The following is a 24,521-nucleotide window of genomic DNA, read 5'->3' as shown; positions in this document are numbered from 1 at the left end:
CTCGGACCCCGCCAGGCGCCCCCATTCTGGTCCCCGCGCTGCTTTCTGCAAAGCCACTCAGCCGCGCCAGCCTCGCTCCGAGTGACTGGAGACGCCAGGGAAGAACAGATGGCTCTTGGTCTGGCGCTTTTGTGTCCCTGGCACTTCTCATGTGATCATTATATCTGAATGGGGAAAAAATAGTGCTTTTTCTGTAACTAGAAGAAATGTTTCTCCTAATCAGAAAAGACACCGCTATCTTCAGATGCAAATGTCACTTTCCAATACTAAGTAGCTTTACATAAAAGGCACCCCCAGGACAGGAACTACAGCTGTGACAGGAGAGGAAGGCTGGGAGGGGCTGGGCTGCAGGCACCCTCGTCCCCCTGTGTCTGGAGTAGGAACCCTGGGCCTCCACCCCCTCATCTGATAACTAGGGCCCTCATGGCTGTTCCAGTCACTTCGTAAATAAAAAAGAGTGGAACCTTCAGCACGATAGGTCAGACCCAATTAACGAGTTATTTATGTTTTGAAGGAATCTTCTCATTTATTCACAGAAGCTTGTTTTACCAAACACTGTCCTTCTAGACAACACAGAGAACTACAGACCACCACTGCCAAAAAAGAAAGGTCCTGGTCTCCCTTATGACGACATCATAACTGCTGGGAGGGGGTGGGGGAATGTCCCCAATATATGAAGTGCACAGTCAACAGAGAGCAGGCTAACACACCTCAGTTTTATGGAGTGCCCCTCAGTGTTAAAAGCATCCACATATTTCTTACAGTAAAACCAAGTCATAGCTTTACAGTGTAAACCTGCGGTTCTGAACCTCGCCATTTCGTGACTCAGCCAGGGGCTGGGAGTCAGAGGGAGGCTGCCAGGTGGGGTCAGAGGGAGGCGGCCCAGGTAGGAGCCTGTCAGAATTCACCTGGAGCCCACACCTTCTGCCCCAGCTCCAGGGCTGTTTCCCTCCTGCAGCCTGATGCTTCTGACACTGCCCTTGACTCGTGTAGGGTTTCTCCCAGCGTACACAGCTGCCAGCTGACAACAGGGGACAGTCCTGCAGGCACCGTGCTGGAATCCCAAGCCCATGTCCCTTCCCTCCCTGCAGCTCTGGCCAGCCCTGCCATCACTCAGCACCTCACACCAGTCCACAGAGCCCGCCTGGCCTTCGGGGCATGGCTGGAGGGAGTGGTCCCCATCACCCAAGCTGTGCCTGGCTCATACTGAGCGGAGCAGAATCAGCCAAGGACCAGACTGGTTTTGCGGAGTTTTAGCACGTTCTTGTTTCAACAGCTCTGTTACGGGACTGATTCCAGACAAGAGCCTACTATCCTGTCAACAAGTTATGTCCAGACACATTCTTGGCTGACTTATAAAATCAATTTTCCACTCAATCATCTCCTAAACAACTTCTCTAGATGAAGGGAAGAGAGCACATGCTGGGGTGGGGGTGGGGGTGGGGGCTGAACTGTCAAATCATCAGGTAGAGTCTGAAGTGGAGAGACGCACATACATTTCTTCCCCTCTCCCAGCAGCCGCGCCCTGTGCCTTGTGACTCTGGGGGTCCTTCCTCCCACCGAAGAGACAGGGAACACTTCCCTGTCTCTTTGCTTTGAATCCTCCTAGGAATTCTTCCAGCCAAAGGAAGTTAATGGGTGTAACATGGCCAGTACAGCTCTGCGTTTCTACTTAGAGCAGCGGTTCTCAACCTGTGGGTTGCGACCCCGGCGGGGGTCGAACGACCAAAACACAGGGGTCGCCTAAAGCCATCGGAAATATATATATTACTTAAAAGTGTATTGTAATGTATAATAAATATGTATTTCCGATGGCTTTAGGCGACCCCTGTGTTTTGGTCGTTCGACCCCCGCCGGGGTCGCAACCCACAGGTTGAGAACCGCTGACTTAAAAGAATAAAAGGGGACGAGCTCAGAGTTCAGGGAAAAGGAGGAGATGGGTCAGCATGGGTGGCTCTTTGGCCATCAGCTTTTCCTTGGTGACAGGCATATTATAAGGGGATGCTGTGACATTCCTCCTGTGGGTGTCCAAGGTGGGAGTCACCTGCCTGGGAGCAACAGGTCAGACAACATGGTTCAGCAAGGTCCATTCCGACTGATTAGAAAAATGTTGGTGTATTACTTTAACTGTTACGAAGGTTATAATGAGCTAATCAAACTGCATGATTTTTCCACTAAGTTTTGCTCTGAATACTTGGGGAGACGATTATACAGTTTTTCCCATGATTCTTTCATAGGAGAAAAAGAAAGACCCACAGCAGGTAGCAAAGACTTCTAATTAGAAATATTCAGTAAAGAATTCCTTCACTTCCTTTTAAAGAACAGTATAATTACTTCTAAGAATTGAAAAATTGCTTCATTTGATCAAATATTTTGATTAGCAAAGAAATTAATTGCACTGTATCTTCATTTGTATTTACAGTGAATAAATGAACGCTAAAAATAACAACAGCAGCAAAACTGCCTGTCAAAAAAAAAAAAAAAAGATAAAACATTTAAAAATCCCCATGAAAATGAAGCGGGAGCACCGTGCGCAAGTGGACTGCTAACAGGCCCTTGTCCCGGGCGGGGTCCAGGACCCGACCTCACAACTCCGGAAGCCCCGCACGCACACACCCAAGGGAGACCTTCGCCTCGTTAGGAGGTCTCGAGACCTCAACGATCGGGGAGTTGCACCAGCATCCCAGGATGCTGTTGGCAGAAGGAGGGAGCCACATCAGGGTTCTAGGCACAGTTCCAGTTTTCCTGGTGGCGTTACCACTGTCCAGAGCTGGGACCCTCACCATGCTGGGACTCTTGCTGGGCAATGAATGATGGCAAAGCCTGAGTCCGGAACATCCTTTGGCAAAGTAACAATCGTGTCATGTTTCAAGTCAGCCGCACCAAGGCTCACTGAGACCCGGGGCTGGTGGCCCTCCTTCATTCTCAGTGGCCCCTTTGCCCAGGGGCCAGGCTGGGCGTTACAAAAGTTTCTCTAACCTCCCATCACCTTTTGAGGTACCTGTGGTTCTCTGTGTTTTAGACGCAGTAAGTGGGTCTGGCTCCTTGAGGTCAGGGCTTGCCGATGGCCCCAGGCTACCCACCCTGCAACCTGATAATGGAGTTCAAGGTGGTCTGACTCCAAAGCCACACTCTTCCCATTCTCACATGATTCCAGCTCCCTACCTCATGCCCAAGAACACAAGAGCCTACCTAAAATCGGAAAAACGGTAACTAAGAAATATCAACTAAGGGCCTACTATGCGCTAGGTACAGTCCCAGGTACTGGGATAGAGCAGTAACAGCAGAGACCAGCTCCAGCCCCGGAGTTGCGGACACATTGAGATGCCCACTCAGGCCAGCAGGGAGGGGACCCACCCTAACAGCTCTGTCCCTTCGCCTGCCTCCCAGAGCCCCTCACCATCTGCCCCCCCCACACACCCTGCTTTTTTGCCCCCTCACCTCAACCCATGCACTAGCCACGCCCAAAGTGTGGGGCTTTCCCCAACCTGGGTATCGGCACAAGCTGATCCTTACAACAAGGAAGCCCCATTTCTCCATATCTAGACTCGGTGCAGACTCATCACAAAGCCGCATGTGCCTACCTTTGCCCTGACCCTGCAGAGCGAGGTCCTGCTCCCACTCCTCCTCCTCCTCGGCCTCTCCGAGCTCACTTCTGCCACACAGCTTGACACTCACAAAGGACCTAGCCGGATTTCTCTGCAAACACCCAATGCACAAACCTTCGGCAGCATACCACTGCCATAAAATGCGGGGGAGTTGAACGGGAAACACTGCAGCCACCTCCCTTCGACCCTTTAATGACTCAATAAACTCACGGCTGAAGTCATTTATGGAACTATTAAAATAAATTCTTCCACTCAAATAAATTCCACACCATATAATCACATTATGACTAAACATTAGACGTTAGACACGCTCGTACTGGAGTAGGGTGGATAAAGTAGTACCGGGTGCCAACATTTGGTGCCGGCCGTGTTGGATACTGTGTGGTAACTCAGTCCACATGGCAACCCTACAGGACAGACAGGAGGCCGGTTCCCATCTGCCAGCTAGGAGGTGGAGGGCACGAGCCCGGTGCTGGAAGAGACCCAACCCCAGCTCTATCTAGCACTGCCTGTGTGACGGGGAACGGATGAGCCAGCCTCTCTGTACTCGTTTTCTCACCCACAAAATACGGATAATGACAGTGCCCGCACCTTACAGGGCGGCCAGGAGGATCAGCTGAGTCCACGTCGCAAAGTACATCAGCCATCGTTTGGACACTGGGGCCTGACTCCCGGGGACAAGAAGAGGGCAGCGGCTGGCCAGGCGCAGCCACTAGGTCGGTGATGCGCTCCTTTCTCTTAACCTCTCGGCACGGGCCATTCCAATTCAGGCCTCAGTAAAAGCCAAGAGACAGAACCTTCTGGTTTGCTCACAAGCGGTCACAGCCATCTTCGTCGGAGCTGCGTCAGCACATGGACTGTGAGCATGCTGACCCGTCCTCCCGCCGCCTGTGCCCCTGGCTGGCACACATTCTCACTCACGTTCGCTTAAGGTCGAGAGATAAGATTCTCTCAGTCCAATGGGGCATCTAAAACCAGACAACAGAGAGCTCAGCTACCCGCTAGATGCACAGGTGTGGGACACTGATTAAGGTGTTGGCGTTGGCTGTATTTTGGATTTCCCCTGCGAGTCTTATCTGGGACGATAAATTCTTGGGTTGAGTCCTGGCTTCTTGATATAGTCATAGCCTTGTACGTAGCATCAGTGGTACAGTTGAACTCTGGTGCTTAATTGATCCAAAAGTTGCAATGAAATTAGACTGTAAATTAAACTGTGGTGGCTCAGGAGGGACCACATGAGTGGGGCCTGCCTGGACTGGCCGCGCCACAGTGCATTCGATTAACAGAACATGTGGATGCGACCCTCTGAGGGCAGCAGTCAAGAAAGACTGCCTCCCCAGGTCCCAGTGGGAGTGCTGGGGAAGCCCCTGAGAAGGCCAGAGGGAGTGACTGACACAGGGCAGACAGGGGGACTGGGCGGAGTCCCATGGCTGGGGCTCAGAGGGGGCAGGGACTGGGCGGAGTCCCATGGCTGGGCTCAGAGGGGGCAGGGACTGGGCGGAGTCCCATGGCTGGGGCTCAGAGGGGGGCAGGGACTGGGCGGAGTCCCATGGCTGGGGCTCAGAGGGGGCAGGGACTGGGCAGAGTCCCATGGCTGGGGCTCAGAGGGGGCAGGGACTGGGCGGAGTCCCATGGCTGGGGCTCAGAGGGGGGCAGGGACTGGGCAGAGTCCCATGGCTGGGGCTCAGAGGGGGCAGGGACTGGGCGGAGTCCCATGGCTGGGGCTCAGAGGGGGCAGGGACTGGGCGGAGTCCCATGGCTGGGGCTCAGAGGGGGCAGGGACTGGGCGGAGTCCCATGGCTGGGGCTCAGAGGGGGCAGGGACTGGGCGGAGTCCCATGGCTGGGGCTCAGAGGGGGCAGGACTCAGTCCCTGACCTACTGGAGCATGCAATGTTTAGTTTTGAGAAAATTCATTTATTCACATTTCACTTTACCACTTTCTATGCCGTTCTGCTTTAATAGAAATTCAATTTGGATATGCTCCCTTCTAAACCTTACTGGACTCATGGTTACCTCATCCTCAGCCTGAAACAGCTGTGTTTGGGGGGTCTCTCGGATGGAGAAGGGGCCAGTGTGACCGCCCTCCGCAGGGGCTGGTGGAAGTCAGTCTGGCATGGCCCCTTCACATTTCTGTAAGCAGCATTGGAGAGTAGGCCATGCTCCCTTTGGTGGCTGACCCCAGCCCTGCTTCTGGCACAGTCCCACCTTGCAGCTCAGAGCAGCAGGCACCCCCCCCCACACACACACACACTCCACTGTCCACACCACTGGACAGCCGATGCGGAGAGGGTACCAGTGTACCAGTGCTGTCCACCAGCGGGGCAGCCCGCTCACCAGACTCCCAGGTACCAGCGGGGCAGCCCGCTCACCAGACTCCCAGGTACCAGCGGGGCAGCCCGCTCACCAGACTCCCAGGTACCAGCGGGGCAGCCCGCTCACCAGACTCACAGGCCTGCAGGAGAGTCACGGACGCATCAGGTCGGCCTGATCCCCCGGGGCTGCCACACGACCCCCGCAGGCCTGCGGGGTGGGCTGCTGCCCAGAGGCAGGCCGTGGCTGGCAACCCTTTGCCTAGACTGACACGTGGCAAGCCCAACAGCCCCCATGCCCTAGCCTGTCACCAAGGCCACCCCAAGTGCCAAGTCATCCTGAGTTCTCTCTCACAACCTGCCACATCTGTAACGGCCTCCATCCATAATGGTCTCCATAATGACAGGGAGGAAACACTCCCTTCTTGAGTGGAAAGTGGTGAAAATTAGGGGAAACATTTAAAAATCCTCAAAATTCTATCAAAAGGGCTTAGCCTTTCCTGCCATCAGGAGCAAGAGTAAGTAACGGTAAAAACACATCTTACTAATTTTCATATTTCCAATGGTCTTAGGCCCCTTGAGAAGGAGCGTGCCCATTCTTTACCATGTTCATTAACAATACATGGACACCGTTATGTTTACAAAGGAAAGATAAATCGAGGCAACACTATCAGCAGCTAATATAAACCTGATGCTCATAAAAGATTACAAACGTTTTGATGTGTTTACGGTCTTCTCTTCAGCTGAAAACTACCATCTTAAATTCTCTCCTGGAAAAAAACAACAACCATTTTCAAGTTATTTAACATCTCGAGAGTGACTTAAAAGCCCATATGTTACAAACACAGAGAGAAGATCTCATTGGCTCTCTGCTGGCTAGATTGTGGCAAAACAATTGCTCTGCATTGAGTAAGGATACATTTTGTTAAAAAATTCCATTATTTCCATGGTAATAAAGTAGGAAGATTCTGTACAGATTTCTACTGTCTTTCACAGATTCTATGCCTGCTCTGGGCATTGTTTTTATATTCATGGGAGATCCTGAAATTGCACTTTAAGATTTAAAAGAAATGTTAAACAGAAGTGATTTTCTAAAAACAAGGTAATGCTCTGTATTTTGTATATAGCGTTTTGAAAGTAAAATGTTTCCTCAGAAGTAAAAAAGGATTTGCTGAGGACGGAAATTCTGTTCTCACCAGTTTGTGGGAATCGGATGATGAAGGGACACATGTTGCTGTCCAGGACGTGTCTTTTTACTTCTTTCTTACTTTTTAACCAAGACACCGGGTTATTTCAGTATTTACTACCGTGTCCCCCTCTTTCATGAATTGGGGTGTGATGGCTCACAGTGGCACTAGCACATTCCTCATCCCATCTGAAAAGACTGAGGTCACCTTCGTCTTCCACCAGCTCACAGGCCTGCGGGCTGAGGGCCTGGGCCTCAAGCCATAGAGCAGCGTCCAGAGGACGCTGTGCGCCCACCGGCTGCGCCAGTGCGGGCAGGATGGCCTGCCCGGCTGGACGCCCGGGACCCACTCTGAGAAACGCTGCCGGAACTCAATGGTGCTGAATGAAACAGAGGGGCCAGGAAGAGAGGAAATGCCATGGCAGAGCCACACACTGGAAGGAAAATAGCGTCGCCCCTATTCTGAAGAGCTCAGGTGTCACCTGTGACAGGCACATGAGGCATAAGGTCAACACACAGTTGAGGACAGACTCAGCCGTGTGCCACTAGGTGAAGTGGATTGTCACTGGGTGACCAATCCCCCTCTGCATGCTCGGGGTCTTCCGGTCCACCCAAGGCCTGAGAGCATGCGTGTGCTCCGGTTTCCGCGCTCCGGTTCCCGTGTTCCTGTCCGGGAACGGCTCTGACTCTGCTGGGGATGCTCAGGGGACTGCTGTGCAAGGAGAGGCACCAACCGTCTTAATTACATTTTGGTAATCTCCTTTTAATTACTTGCTGCCTGAGCGCCCCCAGAGAGAGGACAACGGGCATCATATCAATATTTAATGCGCTCGAGGACAACGCATTTGCTTTTCTTATTATTTGTTACTTCTTCTCTTCTATGAGGAACACCAGGCCAGGACCAAACTTTAGAAATTGTCATGATGACACAGCGTTTTTACCATTCCAGCCACCCCCAGGGGAAGCCAACCCATGTCCCTGCTCACAAGTCTCAACCGCTCTCTTTCTGCTCAGAGAAAGGGGCCTGAACTCTGCAGCAAGGGCCACAGGACCCATGGCCCACGCTGCCCGCACCCTGCCCCACCAGCAGATGACCAGGACAACAGGAACTCCCACATAGTCTGAACTGCCAGGGTTGCCCTACACCGAGGCCTCACACCCACACCTTCATGCGTCCTCTCAGCCCAGAAGCCCTCGCTCAGCTTGTCTTCCTGGTAAATGCGCCTTGGTCCAAGCAGCGGTGTCTCAGCCAGCTCTTTCCACACCCAGGACAATCCCGGGGCTGGCACCATGTAATTCCACCACTGACTGCATACAGACCTGGAAAGGCAGGAGGAGGCCGTGCCCCACCCCCCTGTCCCTTCCCTGCAGGGCCATCTCTGCACCCCTGCTCCCAGCTCCATCCAGCCCACCTCAACTCCTGTTGCAATTAATCCCAAAACCTCCCAGCAGGAAAGTTCAGCAAAGTGCTTCCGGAGGCAGAAGCAACGCTGAGAGGAACGTCAGGCAGAACTAATGTTGGGAAAGCAAGTTGGCAGTATGTGTGGCTTTTGAAATGTCCTCCTCACAGGCCTAAACTCCAGAGTCATCAGAGATGCTCATGGTGACTCGTGAGTGGGAAGGTGGCAGCCACACCGAGGCTGGAGCCCTGCCTCCCGGCCTCTGGCACAGAGCTGCTGTGAGGACTCAGTGTGCTCAGACATACAAAAGCTATTAGGAGTGTCTGGGCATATATTTATAAGCGCTAATAAAGGCACTGTGCAATCATTAGAATGCAGAACACTGGAAGTCCCTGAAGCCCAGGGTGGATTGGCGACATCAGTCCCTCTCCTCTCACTCCCTTCCCCATTCAAACCCAGAAAGTGTGGGCCATTCTGGACTCTCATTCTCTCTTGTAGCAGACAGGCTGTCAGAAGAGCCTGTCTGTCCACTTTCCAAATGTATCTAGAATTAACCCCGCCAGCAGCTTTCCCGTCCCCTGGGGTGTGCCTGGCCCCCCTGCTTTGGCCCTTCGTCCCTACAGTCTCCTCTCCATCCAGCTTCCACAGTGGCTTTCCTAAAATGTAAGTCGGGTCATGACACTCCTCTGCCCGAAGGCTCCCTCGCGTCTCCATGTTATAAAGTCTTCACCATGACCGCAGGTGACATGGCCGCCTGCCCCCTCCCTCCCTGACGCACCTCCTGCTCTCCCTCACTCGACCGTGACAGTCATACCGCTGACTGGTCTCGAGCCATCGGCACCTCCTGTGCCAGCTGGGACCCTAGATGTCACGCCTCTCACTCCCTCACCTCTGCTGGGTCTCAGCGCAAGTGTCATTGCCTCAGACACCTCCTCCTCCTGCCCTGCTTTGTCTTCTCCCCAGCAATGCCGGGATCGGACACAAGCTGAACCCCTCATTTCTCATCTTTCCCCCTTGATAGAATGCAAGCCCCTGAAGGCAGGGACACGTCAGCGTGGTTCACCGCTGACCCAGCACTCAGCTCCGTGCCTGGCACATAGTGGGCCCATGGGAAACAACAGTTGATGGGAAGACTGAACAAATCCACATAGTAGGATGGTGAATATCAAACAAACCCACATTTTAGGGAAAAATGAGTGACATGGAAAATGTCAGTGGTATCGGAATAAGTGGCCGGCAGCTAGAGAAGAGCCCGCACAAGGGAACCCTGGAGAGGGGGCCAGGGAGCTGGCCGGGAAGCCGAGCGCTCTGTGACCCCAGCGGGCCAGGAGCCATGCCGAGAGCAGGCGAAGGTCAAGGCAGGGGAGGGCGGTAACTGCTGAGGACAAGGAGGTTCGTGGCTGGAGCGGCAACCGCAAATCACAGGAGAGCTCTGGGAGCAGGCGCGGAAGTGGCCGTGGATCAGGCAGTCCTGGCTTTTAAATCTTTTGCCACAATTCAATTTTCTTCCTATATGGGCACATATTACTTTGACATAAATAAAAATGTCTGGCAAAAAAGAGTCTTTTAAGAGTCAGGAAAATCCCCCACTGCCCTCAAGTTCAGCATATACAGTCTGTCCTCGATTCCTCCCCAGCCCCCAAGGATGTTTATATAGAAACAAGACTGAAAGTAAATATACCAAATGTGACCACTGGTTGTCCTTGGTGGTGACTTTAATTGGCTTTAAAATTATTCGTACATTTCCAAATTATGTATAATGAACATAAATGACCTCTACAAATATTAGCTGAAATCCTATAAAATTGCCAATATTCAAACATTTATGACTCTAAAAAATGGTAATTTTATATGATTTAGCCCAATAGGAAAAATATTTTTTAAAAATATGGGGCTGCTTTCAAGATTAATGAAAGTATTCCTATCCTGTGATCCCAGTTATTTTATTTCTTGGATTTTTTCCTACAGGAAAGAATCCAAAATATAGCTGTGAGCAGAAAGCGTTCACTGCAGGGTAAATTACAGCAGCAAAGGTGGGGAAAAGCTAAATGCTTTTATTTTTAATTTTAAATAAGGGAGTTGATAGAATGTTATACAGACATTTTCAATGATGTGTAGAAGACCTCTAAATGACACAGTGCACATTCACGTTATGGGGATAAAAAGTAAGATGCATGATCATATGCATCGTGCTAGCTCCTCCATGTAAAACGTGCCTATATTTGCACACCCGTGTTCACAGCAGCTTTCGTCACAACCGCACGGAAGCAACCCAAACGTCTATCCACCGATGAATGAACAGATGAGCAGACGTGGTCTAGATACACATGGACTAGTATCGGACTTAAAAAGGAAGGACACTCTGACACGCAACAACACAGACGGACCTTGAGGGCATCGTGCCCAGTCACATAGGCCAGTCACAAAGGACAGATACTGTGTGACTCCAGGTATCTGAGGTTCCTGGAGGAGAAAGCAGAACGGTGGGTGCCAGAGGCTGGGGGGAAAGGTGGGGAGTTGGTATTCAATGGGCAGAGTTTCAGGTTTGCATGATGAAAAGCATTCTGGAGATGGACGGTGGAGGCGGTTACACAACAGCGTGGATGTACTCAGTGCCACGGAGCTGCACATGTAGCAAGGGTCAGAAATGGGTCCTTAACAAATGCCTCCCAAGCAGGTCCCAGTTACTTCACTGCTGCACAGTGGGCCTCACTTCTCTACCAGAAAATCTTCAGGGATCTAGATTCCTGAGCACTCTAAACCAACCAGACAAAATCAAGCTCCCAAACTTCTTTGAAAATAAAATAACTTTTAAATGAAGTAAAACACATATTTACCTTTACATGCTCTATATAAAATTTATACCGATTTTTCATTTTGAATCAGCTAAATACATAAGATGATTGTCAATTTATCCAAGAGGTTTTAATCAATTACCCATTTTGCAAAAACTAATTTTGGCCCTTTTCAAAAAGAGATGCTGCCCTGGCTGTTGGCTCAGTGGTAGAGTACTGGCCCAGTGTGTGGATGTCCTGGGTTCGATTCCTGGTCAGGACACACAGAAGAAGTGCTCATCTGCTTCTCCTCACATCCCTCTGCCCTTTCTCTCTCTCTCTTCTCCTCCTGCAGCCATGGTTTGATTAGAGAACATTGGCCCCAGGCGCTGAGGATGGTTCCATGAAGCCTCCACCTCAGGTGCTAAAAATAGCTCAGTTGCAAGCATGGCCCCAGATTGGCAGCGCACCCACCCCCAAATGGGGGTTGCCAGGCTGGATCCTAGTCAGGGCACATACGGGAGTCTGTCTCTCTATCTCCCCTCCTCTCAGTTGAAAAAAGAAGAAAAAAACACACACAAAAGAAGAGATGCTTATGTGCTGCAGGTCTCCTTACCTCTTCAAGGAAACAGTTGAAGTTCTGGAGAAAATATTTCCAATTTATGTAGGGGATTAGATGAATTTTTAGTTTTCTCAGAAAATAATGGTACTGGTTATCTGTTAGTTTATAACAGAAATTTTTAAGAACTTGTCCAAAGTCTAAAGCCTTCACAAATCCCGTGTCCTCTTTATCCAAACCAGAAAATGCCTAGCAAAAAAAAAAAAAACAAAACACAGATGTTACTGTCAAGTGAGTATTTCAAAAATATTTTTTAAGTACTGTTTCTACTGAATGCAAATAAAATAAAGTGTAGGCAAGTTCCCTGTAAATTCTAAATAAATGCACTGTGATTGAAAGACGGAGGCAGATGAGACTGTGCAGTGTAAGAGCTCACGTGTCTTGGGGACACTCGCTTTATTCACTATTTGTGTACAAACTGGAAGAAGAGTGAGGAGGAACCCTGGCCCCCAGTAACCGACCCAAAGTCCACCATTATTAAATTCTAGCTCCTTTGAGCATCAACCACCTGTGACAGGAGGCTCAGAAGATCCCACTGTGTCGGGGTGGGGGTGAGGCAGGGGTCTCCTGGTAGGAGTCTGACGTGGGAAGCAGCCAGGAGGAGGAGTTAAGGGACCGCCCCCCACCGCACCCCAGCCCAGGCTGCTGGCCTTTCCCCCACCTCCCAGGACGGCCCCCGCCACTGGAGCCCGTGCTGAGCAGACAGTGCCAACCCAGCAGTACAGCAGTCAAACTGAAGAAGTGCAAAAATGTGCTATAAAAAGAAGGCACATTTTTTCCAGCTGTTGAAACAAAATCATTTTTATTGCATTAGGAAATTTATATCAAGTGGTAGGTTAAAATTTTTTTTTAAGTAAGAATTTAATGTGCTTGCAGACCCCAAACCAAATACTCCTGCAGTTAATTCTCATTCAGAGCTAATCAGGCATACCCCGTCAGCCCACAGGCAGTGACACGTGTGTACTTGAGTTAACCTTAAAATACTCCCTGGCTTTGGCCCTGGCTGGTTGGCTCAGTGGTAGAGCATAGGCCTGGTGTGCAGGAGTCCCGGGTTCGATTCCCGGCCAGGGCACACAGAAGAAGTGCCCATCTGCTTCTCCACCCCTCCCCCTCTCCTTCCTCTCTGTCTCTCTCTTCCCCTCCCGTAGCCGAGGCACCATTGGAGCAAAGATGGCCTGGTGCTGGGGATGGCTCCATGGCCTCTGCCTCAGGCGCTAGAGTGGCTCTGGTCGCAACAGAGCAACGCCCTGGATGGGCAGAGCATCGCCCCCTGGTGGGCGTGCTGGGTGGATCCCGGTCGGGCACATGTGGGAGTCTGTCTGACTGCCTCCCAGTTTCCAGCTTCAGAAAAATACAAAAAAAAAAAATACTCCCTGGCTTCACACCTACGTTTAATCTGAGGCAATAGGAGAGAGCTCTGTACTATAGACAAGCCTCTGGCCACAGGTTAGGAAGCTGACTTTGAACCTCAGCTCTGTAGCCCACCATAAGTCCTTAACCTCTCTGAGCTGAGCTTCGATATAAGAAGAAGGACTTCATAACTCATGTTCTAAGTTTTGATATGGCAACCCCAAAATGCACTGTCCAGGGACCTGGTGCCGAGCGGACCTCAACAGCTACGAGGGGAAGTATGCATGAGTGAGCGGTCAGCTGAGCACTCTGGGGCCCGAGCCTCACAGGCTGTGTAACGAGCATCGCGAGCTTAGCGGACCTAAGAGGGGACCTTGGGGCCTGTGCTTCCCTGGGCCTGGGTGGCTTCCCCTGTGCCGACCCAGCCTGCCAGGCCATAGGGCAGTAGAAGAACCAAAGGCAGAAAGGCTTAGTAATCTGTGAACTCGATATAAATATAAGGTAATGTTATGTCATTTCAGAAACAAGATCACCCGAGACACGTCTGCAGTGATATGCAGATATGCACACGCGTCCCCTGTGCTCCTGCCCTGTCCTCCCACACTGCCACTCCCTCTGCCCCCACCCCCGGGGCCCGTCTCCCACCCCTTTGGCCAGGGAATCCCACTCTCTTGCTTGGAGTCTCATCGCCTAAGGAGTGTTTCTCAGAAGAGAGAGCCAGGTTCCTCCCGAAGATTCCACGGGCCTCAGTTTGAGGAACATCCTGAGAGGTGCTCAGTGGTGCTGATTTAAGTCAGAAAGGGGCAAAGCCATCCTGAAAATGGGTTTATGTGGCCTGCACAGTGCTACTGAAAAGTAAAATATGTGCTGACATTTAGAAAGCAGAAAGCTTCACAGTTTCTCCTGAAAAATGAAAAGATCTAGCAACACTGGGCCCACCTTCAGCTCAGCAGGAGTGGGCCCGGCCAAGGAGGAGCCGCCCACTGGTCAGCAGTGTCTCTGGCTGGGCTGACCCGGCCTGTCATCATTGATTTTACTCCTGGACCCTGTGCATGTCGAGTCTGCAGACCACTGGGGCCAGGCAGTCTTGAGCACAAGCTCTGGTGCTGAACAGTGTAAAGGCGGGTTTTCTAGAAGACCACATCACATTCACACTAATCTTTCTTTAGATAATCAGTAAACAAAAATGTCAATTCCTCACAGAGAATTCCTGCTTTCTACATAAAGGCCAAGGGTGCAGACATTCCAGAGCGTTCCCAAGCTGGCTGGGCTGCCCTTCCCTTCTCTCCCCACTCACCCACAGGGAGACCCTCCCTCCCTGCACTGAGAGTGAGCTTCACTCCGGCCCGGTGGACATGTCGAGGTTCCTCACTGGGTCTGAGAGTCGCACATGCAGGCGTGGAGACAGCCCTGCCTGACTGGCCGGTGAGCAGAGCAAGCCAGCACCGCCAGGGGCTCTGCATGCCCGTCTCAGACCGCACGGCCTGCCTTCGGCAGACAGCACTCTCTTTGCTGCTGCTGCAGGGGGTCACGTGTGCACCTGTGCAGGGGACAAGAGCTCACCAGGAATAGGGCCACAAGTTTTCTCAGGACTCTGGCACATCCACGGCATCACCTCCACAGATGCCAGGTCTTGGCCTGCTCTACAGCGTCACACAGATGTCAGCCTAGAGTGTCAGTGTACTCGGGGCCCCTCCCCGCTCCCCTGGTTCCTGGCAGTGCTCACAGCAAGTCCTTGTTGCATAGTCCAGCCTGCTCAGCCTCTTCGAGCCACGTAGTGTCGTCACTCATCTCCACGGCCCAGTGCTCACAGATGTGCCAAACCTGTTCCCACCTGAGGACCTCTGTCCCTTGCCCACTTTGCCTGGAACTCCCTGCCCTCCCCCCAGACCCAGCATTTGCCAAACACTGAGCACTTTCACCTCAGACAACACACACTGGGCTGTAATCACGGGAGCTTCTCACAGCGACAATGGAGAAACATTCGCCCAAATGAACAGTGTGATCCTGACCAAGTCCCCTGAGTTCTGATGCCCGAGGAGAGTGGGGAGAGGAGGGAGGGTCCTGGGGGAGGGGAGGGCTGACAGCCCTTTTCGTGGGGGGACATGAGCAGTGGAGCTGCAGTCCCCAGTAAGTGGCCTCTGCAGTCCCGCACCGTACCGTTGACAAAGCCGGGATGGAGGACGCGACCACCTTGTGGATGTTCTGCAGAACCTCCTCGGGGGTTAGCTTTGCAAAATTGATCGGCATGCTCTTTTCTTTTTCTTTGGGCTCAGGTCTTGACGGCTTGCTGTTCTCCACTGCTCTCAAGAAGTCAAGGTAATTGATGGAATCATTCTGCCAGCTGATTCCCCAACTTGTCCCGAAGAAAAAAAAGAATATGTTAATTTAAAAAAACACTATCACTTATTCATTCCACAAACACTCTCTGAGCACAGAACATTACGGAGTATATGAATAATATTAAGATACTGTCTCTGGCCTGTGGGCGCATGTGTAACAATTAGCTGTGACAGTGACAGGCACACATGAGTGCAGGGTAAGGGAGCGGGAGAAGGGTGTGAGAGGTGGGAGTGCGGGACCGCTGCTGGCTGAGACTTGAAGCTTGGACAGCAGGGTTCACGGTGTGGAGAGCAGGAGATGGGGAGAGGAGGCCTTGCTAAGGAACCTGGCCCACCACAGGAGAAACGCAGGTGCTCCGGCAGGGCTGAGGCTGGCCCAGCAGCATTGTGGGCCATCTGGAGGTGCGGGCGGGGGCAAGACGGAGAAGTGGTGGGGGCTACGGACTGTGATCACAGAGACCTGAGCTGATGAGGGCCCGCACTGAGAAGCTGAGGGGGAATGTGAAGAAGAATGCATCAAAGACATCGGCGAGGAAGAGAGGAACTGAGCAAAATACACGATCGTTCTTTTTTAAAAATGGTTGAAACGAAGTTGTCAAGCACCTGAAAGACATTTTCACAGACCCTATAGCTTAGTATTTTCTCAAATAAAGATCCCGTCTGAGCACACATGTCCATAGGAAGCCCACGGGGAAACAGAGGCCCCTTCCTGCCCTCGGCTCCAACACACAAGTACCTTTAAACCCTAAGAGAATGTATCGTGAGAGAAAATCCAGAAGTCTCATGAGAACACAAACCAAGCTCATCAGAGATGTAAAATAATTCCAAATGAAGCTTCACTGCACTCCAAGTTCTCAGTTTCATCATTTAAGTTCCCTGGGCAGTCCTGGCGCTTTACCAGAACCCTCCTTTTCAGCAGGACGGGGGTGTCAGAGCAGAAGGGTTGGCTGGGAACGCAGGCGAGCGGGGAGAGAAGTTTCCAGCGCTCAGATGTCTGCCTCTGAAGAGCACGCCCGGCCACGCCGGGGCTGCTCCAACCCCCAGCTGCAGGCTTCCGTCCTGGCCCGGCGCTGGCTCATGTGATGGAGACATCAGGGGAAAGGATAATCAGCGCTACTTCATCAGCAGGATCAACTGCCAACTTGGTATTAAAATTTAGTAATAAAATCAAATGCATATGCTAATCTCCTCTGTATTATTTAGAAAAGTCTATTTTGGATTTGGAGAAGAATAATCTACATCTAATTACAAATAACAGAGATGTTTATCATCAAGAGGTCTTTGAGAGGAAACAAGTGACTGAGCGATGGATCCTTATTAAGGTTTCAACTCGTAAGGAAGTTACTGATCACCCCCATTGAAAGGTGGACTACAAAAATTCCACAGGCTTCCTGTTGTGATTTATAAAAATACTGTCAACTGTATTTTAAAAGGCCCTCTTATTATCAGTTAGTTAACTATCGGGTGCTATTTTTCTGGGATTTATTCATTAAATGCCTATGAATTCTTGTCCAGCTGGAAATAGATTTAGTGAAGGGAGACCTTGTTTAAGGAAGAATAGAACACAGGCATTTGAAGATGAAACAGTCCTCCTTTTCTACACACACACACACACACACACACACACACACACACACTGTAACATGGGACTTCTCATAGCTTGAACACAATGGAGCAATGTCTTCAAAATTTTCCACCTCAATGAAATTCAATTAAAAAATTATTTTACAGAGCATCGTCCCGGCGTGTGGAAGTCCTGGGTTCAATTCCTGGTCAGGGCACACAGGAGATGTGCCCATTTGCTTCCTCCCCCTTCCCTCTCTCCTTTCTCTATGTCTCTCTCTCCCCTTCCTGCAGCCAAGGCTCCATTGGAGCAAAGTTGGCCCGGGCACTGAGGATGGCTCCATGGACTCTGCCTCAGGCGCTAGAATGGCTTCGGTTGCAATGGAGCAATGCCCCAGATGGGCAGAGCTTCAGCCCCTGGTGGGCATGCCAGGTGGATCGCAGTCGGGTGCATGCGGGAGTCTGTCTCTCTGCCTACCTGCTTCTCACTTCAGAAAAATACAAAAAAATTATTTTAAACAGAAAATAATTTTTTTTCCTTAGGATTCCATGCTCAGACAAGCTAGCCTATCAATCTGTGTGAAAAGGAATTAAAATTTTTTCAGACAGACAAGAACTCAAAAAATTGACTTCCTGTCCACACTTTCTTAGGAAATTACTTCAGAAAGTACTCCAGCAAAATAAGAATGTAAATTAAGAAATAAAAAGATGTAAAAGGCCAACCTCAGAGAACAGGGGGGGCATGCTCGTGAACCCCAGGCCTCACACAGGAGAATGGGGCCAGGCTCTAGGATGGATGACACCAGGATAGAACTCAAGAGAATAGAAAGTAGGACAGAATGCTGGGGGAAGCTGAAGGTTGACAACACTGGACTTTACCTGAGCCTTACGCTCCTGGAAACCAGTGAAAATAGCTTATAGCTAAGAACCACCTTTCCCCCATATGACTTATAAAAAAACACTCAGGTTTGCCTATGACAAGGTAGACACAGATCTACATATTCTTATTCTTATAAATGATTAGCTGAAATTTTAAACTCATTGACCAATCTGAACAAAATATTTGCTAATGTGACTTGACCAAACTTTAACTAAACTTCTCTCTTTCCCTCAGACCCCTGGATTTGGACCTGCTCTCAGCCTCAGCCAGCATCGGAATGTGGCACAAGCCCTCCTTAATGGTCCTTCATGAGACTGTGACCACAAGGAAAATGTCTGCTCACACTACCCACTCATCTCATTACCCTATCCTCAGTTCTTTCTTTATTCTTCCCTATAAAAGCTCATTTCTGCCTAAATTTTGAGGTGCTTGCATATCTCATGGCCAGAGCACCCTCTCTATTGCAATGGCTCCCCTTCCCCCATAACAATAGTCCTCCCCTCTCTATTGCAATAGTGTTTTCAAATAAAGTTTCTCTCTACTAAGTCTGGGTTTATCTTTATTTGACAAGGTAACATAAACGCAAATAATGTAAAAAAACACAAAGAGGAAATTAAAAATTTCAAGAAACAAACAACCTATCAATAAAATCATTGTATAAATATGAAGCAAACTTAATGACAGTGGGTTACAATGGAAAGAGCTGAAAAACATAGACTCTATTCAAAGAGGAGTTCCTAGGGAGGCCCCCCCAAAAAACAGAAGGGACATACACAAGGAAGCAGGAGGAAATGGACAGATACCGCAACATTAAACACAGCCCAGCTCTTACCTAGATTAACATAAAACCTCATGCTAAATACATGAGAGCCAGATTCAGACATGAATGACACATATTTTGGAACTATCGGACAGGGAATTTAAGTGAACTATGATTCATATGGAAAGGGCTCTAATGGAAAATGTAGACAACATGCCAGACCAAATGGATAATGTAAGCAGAGAGGCAGAGACTCTAAGAAAGAATCAGTAGGAAGTGCTAGGAATAAAAAGCACTGTAACAGAGAAGAAGAATGCTTCTGATGGGCTCATCAGCAGACCAGACATGGTCAAGGAAAAAAACCACTATGCTTGGAGTATGCCAATAGAAGTTCCTAAACAGGGCCCTGGCTGGGTAGCTCAGTTGGTTGGAGCATTATCCCAATATGCCAAGGTTGTGGGTTTGATCCCTGGTCAGGCACATACAAGACTCGACCAATGAATGTATAATTGAGTAGAACAACAAATTGATGTTTCTCTCTATCTCACTTTTTCTGTCTCTCAAATTGATAAAGTTTAAAAAAAAAAACCTTCCCAAATTGAAATTCAAAGAGAAAAACAAAACAAAAAGAACTGAATATACAGAAACTGTGGGACAATTTCAAAACACGTAACATCCACGTAATTAGAATACCAGAGGAGAAAAAAGAGAGAAAGGGACAGAAAGAACATTTGAAGTGATAAAGGTCAAGAACTTTCCAAAATTAGTGATAGTCACAAAGCACAGATCCAGGTCCAGGAAACTCAGAGAACATCAAGTAGAATGAACAGCAGCAGAAAAAAAAAAAATTGATGAACTGAAGACAAAATCTTGAAAGAAGCCAGAGGGAGGGAAAACCTTATCTACAGAGGAACAAAGATAAGAATTATATGGTACTTCTCATCAGAAATCATACAAGCAAGAAAAGATGAAATATTTAAAGCGTTGAAAGAAAAAAGAATTACCAACCTAGAATTCTACCTCCAGTGAAACTATCCTTTAGAAGTGAAGGAGAAATAAGGACTATCTCAGACAAACAAAACTGCAAGAATTCATCACCAGCTGCCCTGCCTTTCAAGAAATGCTAACAGGCCCTGGCTGGGTGGCTCAGTGGACAAAGCATTGTCCTGGCATGCCAAGGTCACGGGTTCAATCCCCAGTCAGGGCACATATGAGAAGCCATCAATGAGAATACAATTAAATGAAACAACTGGGCAGAATGAGTTGATGCTTCTCTCTCTCTCTCTCTTTCTCTCTCTCTCTCTCTCTTCTCTCTTCCTCTCTCTCTCAAATCAATGGGAAATTTTTTAAAAAAGAAAAGAAATGCTAACAGACAATCTTCAGAGAGAAGGAAAGTCATGTAGGCCAGAAACTCAGATCCATGTAAAGAAAGAAAAAGCATCAGAGAAGGAACAAAGCAATGTAAAATAACATCTTTTACTTTTCTAATTCTCAGTTGGTCTATTATTTGTTCAAAGTAATACTAACAATGTATTAGGTGATTATTGTTTGTGGATAAGTAGGTGAATGACTGCAGTGTCATAAGGGACAGGAGAAAGGATCTGGGATCCCTGTTATCAGGCACCTGCGCTCCCCGTGAAGCGGCACTGTGCTACTTGAAACTGGACTTAGGCTACTTGTCCATGCTTAATGCAAACTCTGGAGCAACTTGTGAAGAGAAAGACTTCACAAATAGAGTGAGTTAGGGGTTTAAGTTACTGATACTAATTACATGGAAATGAAACACACACAAAAAGAAAATTAATATCGACTCCACAGAAAACAGAATGCTTTATAAATAAGGGAAAGTGATCAGCTAGTCACAATGATACAGACCCTGAATACTGACCTACCCCAAACTGAGATGCAGCAACATGGGGAAAATAACATCTGTGGAGATGTGTTTGCGTGTGTTTGCGTGTGTTTGCATGTGTTTGCGTGTGTTTGCGTGGGGGGTGTCTGGTGGCACGTGATGGGTGGAAAACAGTTAAATCCGTATCTTCCTGGTTGGAAGTCAACAGACATAGCCTAACAGTAAAAATTCAAGAAGAAGCTATGTAATTTGTCACGTAGAAATACGAAGGTAAGTACCAAACGATGTCACTTAAAAGCATTGGAAGCTGTTGACTCTGGGGAGGAGAGATGAGGAGAGAGGCCCCTCAGAGCCATCTGACTCCTGCTGAAGTGCATGAATAACTTGGATAAAATAAAAAGTTAAAAAATGATGATTATGCTGCTGAGACACACCAGGAAACATTACACATCTAAGCATTTCTTTTTGCTTTGGACTGACTCAAGCCCACTATAATGCAGCCCGGCTGAAGGAAGATGTGGAGGTTATGCCAATGTCGGAAGTCTTTGAGTGGACAGAGAAGAAGAAATGAAAGCCACACCCGACTCATTTTTCCATCTGGGAGAAACACAAGCAACTGGGTGAGAGCAAACCTGTCCAGGAGCCCGGCCAGCTCCCCCTCCGTCAGAGGACAGCCACACTCCTGCAGTGCCTTCTGCATCTGGCACATGGGGACAGAGCCACTCTGGTATGCATCAAGTTTGCTCAGTGCTTTCCTGATCTCTTCGTAATGGTCCTTAAGCATATCCCTGAAAGAGAATACATTTTAGACACTCAGAGAAATCAGGAAAACACATCACTTCTTTAAAGCCAGAGTTTCATGATCATTCTAATGTGATGATTTGGATGATTCAGCTAAGAACTGATTTTGAAGATGTTTTGCAGCCTTGATGTAACATTAACTTTGAAAGGCATTCTGAAAAAAACATCATCAGTCTGCATCATTATCATTTTATTCTTACTATCATTAGCAAAACTGCATTAGATAAATTACCAACTTGTCTTTTTATTAGAATTGGTCCTAGCCTGACCAGGCGGTGGCACAGTGGATAGAGCGTCGGACTGGGATGCGGAAGGACCCAGGTTCGAGACCCCGAGGTCACCAGCTTGAGCGCGGGATCATCTGGTTTGAACAAAAGCTCACCAGATTGGACCCAAGGTTGCTGGCTCCAGCAAGGGGTTACTTGGTCTGCTGAAGGCCCATGGTCAAGGCACATATGAGAAAGCAATCAATGAACAACTAAGGTGTCGCAAAGCACAACGAAAAACTGATGATTGATGCTTCTCATCTCTCTCCGTTCCTGTCTGTCCCTGTCTATCCCTCTCTCTGACTCTCTCTGTCTCTGTAAAATAAATAATAATAAAAAGTGGGACACTAGAACCTATGCAAACACAATAAATTAAAATTAATAAAATTAATAGAATTGGTCCTTTAAGAATGGGACCAAGAATAAAAAAAAAAACACAGTGACATTACAGATATGATATTGCCCCATGAAGACTTGCTGAGCACCTGTGATGTGCCAGGAACTGCTCTGGGCACCAGGACACAGGTAGTGACTCTGACCAGCCCCCTGGAAGTTCCATTCCTGGGGTGGGGGAAGGGCCAGTGGTCCAGGGCAGGCCTCCGTGCCAGCACAGAGGTTAGCAGCTGAGTAGAGAGCAGTGAGCTGGACTGGGAGTGGCCCGAGTGGGCGGGGCTGCGACTCCAATAGGGAGGTACAGAGGAGGCGCCACTGGGAAGGTGATGCCCCAGCCAGACTGAGAGGTGAAGGAGTCAGTGGGGAGCTACCCCAGAACAGTTGTCTTTGGGGCCCAGGGGTAGCCAGCGCCAAGGCCATGAAGTGGCAGAGTTTGGTGTGGGGAGCAGGGAGGGTAGAGGGGCACAGTCAGTGTCAGTTGAAGAGAAGGGGGCCCAGGGAGCCTCATTTTTATCATCAGGTAAGTTGTTGCTAATAAACACAGCCAACATTTGTGCGCATCAACTGGCAAGCCAGGAGCCTCTTCTGAGCTTGTCCCATTTCTTATTCTCCAGGACCCCGCAAGGGAGGTGGGCGAGCACCCCCACCAGACAGACAAGGAGTAAGACAGTGGCCGCCTGTGGCAGGGGCAGGCGTGTCAGGTCTTGCCCACACAGGGACACAGACGGCATCCAGGCACGCTCCTGCTAGAGGGTTGATTTTCTTGTAGAACGTGTTCAAATTGCTAGGATTGCATTTTCCAGGAAAATTCTTCCCTGACAAAATAAAATTATCAAGGGACTTAAAAAGTGTGGACATCTTTTAGAATGAACAATCTTGCATCTGACCTACGGTGGATTAACTATGAAGTGCATGGCCTTGGCTGGCCCCGGTCTCTGGATGAGCTCTCCTACCACACGAGCAACGTGCTGTCCGACCGCTGCAGACTGCGGGGTTCCCACTCAGAGAAAAAGAGTGTGCTAGACCCTGTAACGTGGCATCTTTGCTAGTGATGGTCTATCACCTCAGATACGTGCTTGTGGGGAAGACAGTTCCTTGAGTGTGCCTGGAAAAATCATTCACAGGGACAGAGAGAGCAGAGGGCCAGAAGGGGGAAGTTGAATGGGGATATGGGGAGGAAGGGGGTGTGGCATTGGCATTGGAGCTGTGTGGGTCGCCTGCTCCCTCCTCTGGCCTCCGGAGGGGTGGGGGGGGAAAGCTGGTTGATTTGACACCTGATACAATGAGTGGCATCAGCGGCCCCTAACTGTATACCAACAGCAGCGACATTGGGGTTCCCTTACAGGTGCAGGCTGCATTCAGCCCGTTACACAGCGATGCCTCGTCAGCACCACTATTACAGTCCACGTAGTCCTTCAAAACCAAGGCCAGTGCAGGTATAAAAACATCAGAACATTTTTGAGATCCACATTTTTAGGAAATCAAGGCATTCTGCATTTCTGTGACTGGTTTCTAGACGGTAATTACTTCCCTTGCAAATGAGGCATGTGCACAGAGCAAATGAGGGGTTAGAGCACAGACCAGGTCACGTGGCTGGCAGAACGGGTGGTCGCTGATGCTCGGGGGTGAGTGGCTGCTGCTCTGGGTCCCTGTCCCACTCCTGGTCAGGACGGTGACACAGAAGCCCAAAGAGGCCCCTGTCATGGCCAGAGGGACAGCCACAGAGCCCCTGCCACACACTGCCTCTGCTGGAGGCGCTGCAGACCCTCCTCCACAGCCCTGCCGGCTTCACGCCTTCTCCTCTCTCTGTGTTTTAGAGCTGGGCCCCGCTCTGGCTGGTTCCCTGGGCTGCACTATTCTGATCCTCAATTCAGACTCAGGCAAGAAGAGACGTGGAAAATAAATGTGAGCTAAAAGAGGATTTTTCTTAATTAAAAAAAAATGTATTCAGAGCACTCCAAACAAAATTTATTTCCTTGGGTTTAAGAGGCAAAGATACCGTTTTGGTAACTTGAATTGAGCATAACTCCCATCTGTCAATCTCATCAGAGTTTCAGTAAAATTGAGGAGGTGAAAAATCCTGGAAATACTGAATCATCAGGATTACCTGGAAGACCCACTGACACCAAAATAAAAGGCGGACCTTCTGAAGGGCAGAGTCACCTGACAGTTGACAACCCGATGTCTAGAGAAAGCAGAAGTGGGTCGGCCTGTGTATGACATCAGGCTTGTCTTTGGTAGGCGAGGATGATCCCACAGAGAGGACAGTGAGTGTGGACTGGTTCCCTGAGTCTGGTGACCAGCAGCATGGTGTCAGCGTTGGGTGGCTACAGGGCCACAGGCAAACAGTCAGAAGGGTCACAAGAGGGGTGGGGGCTTTCTCTCAGAGACTCATTTCTCACATACAGCAGGAGAGG

At 49.4% G+C, this 24,521-nt stretch overlaps 1 protein-coding gene across 1 annotated transcript in view; it reads right to left on the bottom strand.

Annotated features, from left to right (window-relative positions):
- The window catches only part of EFCAB6 (EF-hand calcium binding domain 6), a 200,242-nt gene that overhangs the window by 23,546 nt on the left and 152,175 nt on the right, over window positions 1–24,521 (bottom strand). The window contains exons 25-27 of the mRNA XM_066255898.1: window positions 21,277–21,432; window positions 15,408–15,603; window positions 11,895–12,086 (exon numbers count right to left, since the gene is read on the bottom strand). Coding sequence (XP_066111995.1) covers window positions 11,895–12,086; window positions 15,408–15,603; window positions 21,277–21,432 — 544 coding nt within the window. The remainder of the gene's footprint in view (window positions 1–11,894; window positions 12,087–15,407; window positions 15,604–21,276; window positions 21,433–24,521) is intronic.

The sequence above is a fragment of the Saccopteryx bilineata genome, chromosome 1 (genome assembly GCF_036850765.1).
Source record: "Saccopteryx bilineata isolate mSacBil1 chromosome 1, mSacBil1_pri_phased_curated, whole genome shotgun sequence".
NCBI classification, from domain to species: domain Eukaryota; kingdom Metazoa; phylum Chordata; class Mammalia; order Chiroptera; family Emballonuridae; genus Saccopteryx; species Saccopteryx bilineata.
This window is presented reverse-complemented; position numbering and strand designations above follow the sequence as displayed.